Consider the following 7,634-nt stretch of genomic DNA (forward strand, 5'->3'; position numbering starts at 1 on the left):
AAGCCAGACCCTGATCCTGCTGGCTCTAAGATGTGTCCCTTCCCAGCCATTGCATCTTTGAGCTCCTCTCCACTCCATCAGCCTCAGGGAGACACCCTGACACCTGGGCAGGGAAGCACTGGACCTGGGGCAAAGCCCCCAGAGGGTTTTAATATGAACAAATACCAACATGCAGCATAAAAACAGGGGAATACCAAGAAGGCAAATACCCATGTGCGTCTGCTGACTGCTGGAAAAGGGAGACCAGACAATTCCCTGGCACTCACGGCTCTCCCAGTGGCACTGAGCTTTCCTCCCTCCTGGCTGCACCTAGCTGCTCAGCAGGGCTGGGCTCTGCTGGCCTGGGGCTCTGGAACTCTTGTGCACGGGGCTCTGGTGTCACATCCTGGGTGTCCTCATGGGGACATGCCAGAGACACCTCTTCAACATCGTCATAGCCCGTGCTCCCCAGGAAAGGTGACGAGGTGTCTCCCTCAGCTCCAGGGTCCCCAGCACTTCTCTGGGAGCGCAGGCTTCCCCCTGTAAGCATCAAGGCAGGCTGTTGTGGTTGGGCCTGTGGGGTGCCCCTTGGGGCTGTTTATCACCTTCCTCGTCCTCACCAGCCTGAGACACTCGGCCCATTCTCCCAGCCCCCACAAAATGTCCCAGGACAGGTTCTCCATGGAAGGTCAGGCTTTCAATATGGCATGGATTCTCCTAGGCCTGGGGTTGGCACCTAGGAAGTGGCAGTGCTGCATTGCCCTCTCACCTGTGACTGCATCCCTGCGGCCATCTCCTTCCTCTGGTGTCCTGGGCACTTCCCAGTCCCCCTGCCCAGGGACAGGATCCTCCCCAGGGTCAGAAACCTCCCCAGCATCATCATAGCCATCTGCTGGGTAACCTCCGGGCAGGACAGGGACATCTGAAAGGAGAGGGAAGGTGGTGGCAATGAGAAGAGATGTCCTGCAGAGCAGAGGATGGGAGGGTGTGTGGGGACACAGGGCTGACATGCTGCTGGTGTCAGGGTCACAGCAGAGCCTTCATGCTTCCAGCTCTGATGATAACACTCGGTGGCACTGCTGTCTGTCTGGTCTGTCTTATGAGAGGAGATATGGAGCCCTTCCTCGCCCCCCACCTCTTATCCCTGGGTGTGGCCCCAGACCATCCTCCTCCTCATGTGCCTGGGGTAGGGCTGCAGCTGGGTCAGGGACCCCTCTGAAAAGGAGGCTGCAGAGAGCTGCAGTGGGTGCTGTGGGATGAGCTCTGCTGCCCTGACTGGTGGTCAGCACTGCTGGGGATGGGCACCCACAGAGCTGGGGGTGCATGAGGAGGAGACCAGTTCCTTGGAAAGAGACAATTCTCAGAGGAACTCCAACAGCTGCCCTGGGAAAGCCCTTCACTTAGTCCTTGGTTCAGGGCCAGGCAGAGAGGAGCTATCCCCTCTGGGATGGGCAGAGTCGGTGTGGAGGAAGCTCCTCTTTGGGGCTCAGCACCTGGATGCTCTCCCAAAATCCCCACAGCCCAGCGATTTTGGGGACCATGGGCAGGAGCTGCAGGACACAGCCCTGGTCTGGGGCAGGGAGAAAGGGCCCCGCAGATGTGCCTCCACAGGGACCTGCACCCACCTGAGAGACTGAACCTCGCCTGCTTCTCCCACGCCAGGCTGTAAGCGATCTCCTCGTACACGGCCTCAGCGAAGGGCTCCCCAGCTCTCCCGGAGCCTGGGGACAGAGGCAGGGCTGGTGTGGGAATGGGCAGAGAGGGACAGGACCCCACTGGGCTCCCCCAGCCCCATTCCCTAGGCCAGCACAGGGCTGTCCCCACAGCACAGCCCCGCTGTGTTGTGTTGGCACTGCAGCCACATCCCCAGGGAGGGCAGCATCCCCATGGAGATGGTCTGGGGCAACATCAGCCTCGCATTTGGAGACAGCCCTTGTGCCCCTTTGGTCCCTGGGTCATGTCTGAGTGCAGACCCTGCACCAATTCCCTCATTTCTCTTCCCCATGGAGCTGCTCCATCTCTGCCCCACACATCAATAGCACAGCCCGTGTCCTGTTGGGAGGTGGCTGACACCACGGTGATGGACTCCACTGCCCCATGCTCCTCCTGCCAGTGCTGCCCAGAGCACTGCCAGCAGTGCATCCTCCCCTTCTCACCTAGCCCAGCTCTCACATTTCTCTTCTCACCCCAGAACTGATGCCTCAGGCTCTGGACTCTCTCCACCCCTTGATGTTGTTGCCCCATGGTCTGTCAGTCAGTGGGGCAGCACATGGGGCAGGAGGCAGCACAAAGCTCTGCCTGTACCCATCTCCAACACCCTCAGCACGCCCAGCCCTGCCAGGAGGCATCTCCCCCCCAGGACCACTGGGGAAGGACCCACCTCTGCGCCGAGCCCTGGCGCTTCGCACCTGCCCAGCCAGGAGGGCCAGGAGCACCCAGAGGAGGGCCCCCAGGATGATGCAGATGACCACAGGCACCGAGAGTCTCTCGCTGCTGGTGGTCAGACGGCCCCGTGGGGGATCTGCATGGGCAGAAACATGGCAGGGGCAGCATCAGACAAGGGAGAGGCTGGGGGCAGGACATGCCACTCCTGACCACACAAGGCAGCAGGGGTTGGGGGGGCGGATAGGGCTGGGTGATGGGGCAGCTCCCACCCTTCTGGGTCCATCACAGACTTCTCCCAGCTGCTTCGGCTTTCTGGGAGTCTCACAGCCCAGCAAGGAGCCCCTTCCCCTGGCTGTGGGTCACAGCGTGGACATGGACAGCCCCAGCCCTGGGGAAGGACAGCTTACCTGCTTGCAAGGGGGGTGTTGCTGTCCTGGGTGCAGCTGCAGGGGAGCAGAGGAGCTGGGCTGAGAGGCTGGGGCTGTGGCACCAGGCAGCCTCCCTGGCAAATGACCCCAGCATGTGCCACCTGAATTGTCCCTCCTTTGGGGCTGGGCAGGGTGGCAAGGACAGGGCCCAGCACCACTGCTCTGGGCTGCTCACAGGACAGTGCAGGCAGCCCAGGGGATGTGCTGGCACATCCAGCCCCACTGAGGCTGCTCCCCACCCAACACCAGCCCCCCACTCTGCAGAAACACCCTTGCTCAGGCCAGCAGTGGGGCCATGCCAGGATCCAGAAGAGCAGATGCCCAAGACAGCTCCTTGCCAAGCCCCCAGCCATGTCTCCCAGCCCCACTGCTCACCTGAGCAATGCACAGCCGCATCTGCCTTATGCCGGCAGGCACTGCTGTTCCCTGGCTGGGCCCAGCAGTCCTGCAGAGACAGCTCCGTCCCGCTGCACTCCATAAGCCACATGGGGCCCGTCCCCTCTCCAGCAGCAGCCTGGCCCAGGGCATAGACCGCGGGGCCACAGCCCAGCTGCCTGCACGCCACCTCGGCGTCCCTCATGTCCCAGGCATTGTCACACAGCGTCCCCCAGGTGCCGCGGTGCCAGATCTCCACTCTGCCCGAGCAGCCGTCCTTGCCTCCCACAGCACGGATCTTCTCCCTGTCTGGGGAGGCAGCGATGTCCCATGGCACCAGGACAGCTGGGACAGCCCTGCCAGGTGAGGGGGGCATGTGCAGGGGCAGCTCCCTACCTGTGCAGCTGGTGGAGTTGGGGCATGCAGCCACTTGCGTCCTTTCTGTCCATGTCCCAAAGGAAAGAGAAGTTGGGCTGAAAAGGGCTGCTCTGGGGGTCATGCAGAAGAAAGCAGGGCTGACCTCTGCTTGCACATCCCCATGCTGGGTCAGGGCAGCAGCAGAACCCTGTTCACTCAGGGGACACACACGGCACTGCAGGGAGGACCCAAGTGCTCGGCCCTACAGGGTCCCTGTTTCACAGAGCAGCAGGAGGCTGTCCCAGGAGGGGGGACTCCTGAAAGCCCTGCATGGTCTCCTCTGAGACCTTGCCTGGAGTTGCCTCTGCATCCCCCAGGGAGCTGCTGGCAGCCCAGCTGTTGACTGCTGCTGGTGGACATGGGTGGCTCTGAGAGCTGAAGTCACCTTTGTGCCACCAGCAGCAACAGGGTCTAAAGCAGGAAGTCAAAGCCTCTCTGGGTTCCTTCTCTGCATTTCACCATGCCCAGTGGGCAACAGGACCTGGTGCCTTGATGGCTCAGATTTACCATTGCAGGTGATGTTGGCCTCTTCTCGGCGGTCAGTACACGACTGCGGATGCCAAGAAGCAGAGGGACACTGCCAGAAGGAGCTGTTTCTCTTCCCACACTCCACGCGATCCAGCCACGCGGTGCCAGACAGCTCAGCATAGCTATAATCTGTTTCCAGTTCCCCTTCATTCCCACAGCCCAGCTCCTTGCACACCAGTGACACCGTCTCGGTGGTGATGGAGTTGGAGCAAACGCTGCCCCACGTCCCGTTGTAGAAAACCTGCAGGCGCCCAGAGCAGCCGTTGCTGTTCTCCAGCCTCAGGGCCATGAACTCTGGAAGGAGGAGAGGCCCCAGGGACATCCTTGGATGTCAGCCACTGATGGCCTTGGCCCTACCTGGTTCTGCCCTCACCCAGCCTAACTGGCCCCAGCTCAAAGCCCCACTCCCAGCACAGACCTGAACAGATGACTCCCACGTCCTCCTTGTGCCTGCAGTCGTGCTGCCCCCAGGCCTCGGCAGGGCAGTCCCAGAGAGCAGCTTCGGCCCCGGAGCAGTTGACGCCATCCAGCCAGATCTGCCCGGAGCCCTCCCCAAACCAAGCAGAGCTGGCTGCCTCCAGGGCCCCTCCGCAGCCCAGCTGGCGGCAAACGACGGCGGCGTCGGCCAGGTCCCAGGCGTCGTCGCAGACGGTGCCCCAGCGCCCCTGGTAGTAGATCTCCACTCTCCCTGCACAGCGCCCGGCCCCGTCCGCCAGCCGGACCCGCTGGCTCCCTGCAGCAGGGAGAACCCCGGCCGTCAGGGGCTGGCTGCCCTCCCAGCCCCACACCTGGGGGACGTGCAGCACCACTCACCCCGGCACACGACCCCCACGTCCTCCATGATCCCTTCTGCCGGTGTGCTCTGAGGCAGGGAGGTGTTGCAGAGGCTCAGGTTAGCCTCATGCCCTGCACACCACACCCCATGCAGCCCCACAGGTCCTGGTCCTCGCTCGGCCCTCACGGGGGTGTAGGCTGCCTCTGCCTCTCCGCACTGCAGCTGCCGGCACACCACGCTGGCCTCCTGCATGTCCCACTGCTCATCCAGGACTCTGCCCCATGTCCCGTGCTGGAAGACCTCCACGCGCCCGTCGCACCGGCTCTCTCCACCCACCAACCGTACAGACATGTTGCGAGCCGGGCCTGATGAGAGCAGAAATTCAGCCTGGTGCTGCAATGGGGTCCAAAACTTTGTGTGGCCGTGTCACACACCAGGGGCAAATGGACTTTGCAGCACTGCCCAGCACTCACCTGAGCAAATGACAGCAGCAGCGTTCTCCTGGGAGCACGGCGAGGCCCCCAGGGCAGTCACCGGGCACTGCCCCACGTGGGCTTCAGTCCCGTCACAGTGGAACGAGTCTCTCCAGACGGGGCCGGTTCCTCTCCCAAAATGCCCTCCTCCAGGAATGGACTCAGCAAAGCCACAGCCGAGGTGCTGACAGAGAACGTGGGCGTCCGAGAGGTCCCAGCGGGAGGCACAGAGGGTCCCCCACGTCCCCAGCACCTCCACCTCCACCCTGCCCTCACACGCTGTGCTGCCGTTCACCAGCCTGAACCCTGTGTACTCTGGGGACAAAGGAGGGTGAGAGAGGCCACATTTGTGCTCTTGTTCCCACAAGAGCTGCAGGAGAGGCCAAAGGGACAGTGTGCCTTTCTCCTCCTGCAGCACTCTAATTTTAGGGCTTCAGACCACCCCCTCACCCCACCTGTCCCCCACCCAGCACAGCCCAGTGCCCACCCTGCTCTCCTGCCCCCACCACAACCCCAGTGTCCATCATCCCACCATGAGTCCTTACGTGTGCAAGTGACATGAATGCCATTGCTGTGGGTGCAGGCCTTGTCCTTGGAGGCCCCCCAGGGGCAGAAGAGGATGGTGGATTCATTCCCCACACACTGCAGCTCTCTGTCCCAGACAGGACCGGCCCCTTCTCCCAGCTGAGCTGCCCCATGGACAGACAGGGCTGTGCCACACTGCAGCTCCCTGCACACCACCTCGGCAGCTTTGGCACCAAAGTGGGAGTGACAGACAGCTTTCCACTGGTCCCTGTCGTGGACCTCCAGACTTCCTGAGCAGGGGCTGTCCCCTCCGACCAGCTGGACAAATCCTGGAGCAACCAAGGAGACCTGTGAGTTCCCAGAGCCCTCTAGCACTTCCATGCCCACCTCCCACCTCATCCCTAAAGTGGCCAGATTCAGAGCTCCACGGCCAGCCCAGAAGCTATCCATGGGTACTGATGACACAAAGAGGTCAGGGCCCCCCTGCTACTCCTCAGAATCCAGCCCAGTACCCATGGGCTGCCCTCTCTCCCAGCCCCCAGCTGCAGGCACTGGTCAGAAAAACTGCAGCTGGTTGGAACCCCTGGGCTGCCCAGCACCGGCCCCAGCACTGCAACACCAGCAGCATGTGGGCCCAGGGAAATGGGCCCAGGCACTGGGGGCTGCTGCAGCTGGCTCTGCCCTGCTGGGCTCAGGCCAGGCTGAGGAACCCTTGGAGCTGCCAGAAAAGCCCCCTGTTCCCAGGGGTGCTGGGACTCTTGGGGAACTGCTGTTAGATGGGGCACATCTGGGGAGCAGGTAAAGTGGGGTCCTCAGGCAGGGACAGTGTGTGTTGCTAAGCATTCACAACCCCAGCCACCAGCCACACATGGAGTAAAAGAGTAGGCAGAGAGCAGCCCTGGGCTGACACAAGCTCCCGGTATGAGGGCAGGCACTGAGGAGAGCCAGGAGGTGCTGGCACAGCCCCTGGGGCACAGGGCAGGCAGGAGAGGCTGGGCAGTGGGTCAACACTGCCTGGAGGGGCTGTGTCCCTGGGGGCTGGCTCTCATGGGGTGACCCCGGGACAGAAACTAGGTGCCACTTGCCACCCTGCTCCTCTGCACAAGCCCAGTGCTCCTGCCCTCTGAGCAGGCTTTGGCCAAGGTTCTCTTGTCTGCTGGGGGTACAACCCAAAAGTCCTGGGCCATTGCACGCCCTTCCCTGAGGCTGCTGGTGGCTGGGGGAGCTGCTCTAGATTCCCCTGGCATAGGGACCAGCCTGCCAGACAGGGCCTGGGTGAACGGCAGGAGAAAGATGGGAACCAGGCAGCACACTAGGGAAGGGTGAAGGCTTTCCTTTTCCAGCCCCAGACACCTCCCCAGGGTTGGCTACTCCAGCTTCAGGGCCAGGCTGGGTGTGCTCCCACTGGGCTTTCCCCAGGGACAAGGGACACCAGCAGGGACAGACCCAGCTCAGAGTGCAACTTGACACACAGAGCCATGTTCTGGTGTCCACTTGTTGCTTCCTGAGGTCACAGCCAGGTCCCTTTCACTGTCCTGGTCCCAGAGATAGGGAACAAGTTCAATCCTTACCTGAACATATCACTCCAGCGTCCTCATCGTGATAGCAGTTTTCTTGACCCCACCCACTGTGGGTGCAGTCAGACAGGGCAGTCTCAGTGCCATTACATTCAACATCAGCCATCCAAATGGAACCAGATCCTGGCCCAAATTGTGCTGTCTGAAGAGCTTCAAGAGCAATCCCACAGCC

General features: G+C 62.0%; 1 protein-coding gene across 1 annotated transcript; it reads right to left on the minus strand.

Annotated features, from left to right (window-relative positions):
- Positions 1–262: 262 nt before the first annotated feature.
- Positions 263–6,266, minus strand: LOC309891566 (antigen WC1.1-like; the record flags this gene model as incomplete). Its single annotated transcript, XM_082785924.1, has 10 exons — positions 263–519; positions 749–901; positions 1,605–1,700; positions 2,360–2,500; positions 3,168–3,476; positions 4,092–4,406; positions 4,531–4,845; positions 4,926–5,252; positions 5,361–5,675; positions 6,077–6,266. 10 exons carry the CDS (start codon positions 6,264–6,266, stop codon positions 263–265), a joined length of 2,418 nt encoding a protein of 805 aa, XP_082642050.1.
- Positions 6,267–7,634: the final 1,368 nt, after the last annotated feature.

This window comes from Aythya marila (genome assembly GCF_965140915.1).
Source record: "Aythya marila genome assembly, contig: HAP1_HAP1_SCAFFOLD_158, whole genome shotgun sequence".
NCBI lineage: Eukaryota > Metazoa > Chordata > Aves > Anseriformes > Anatidae > Aythya > Aythya marila.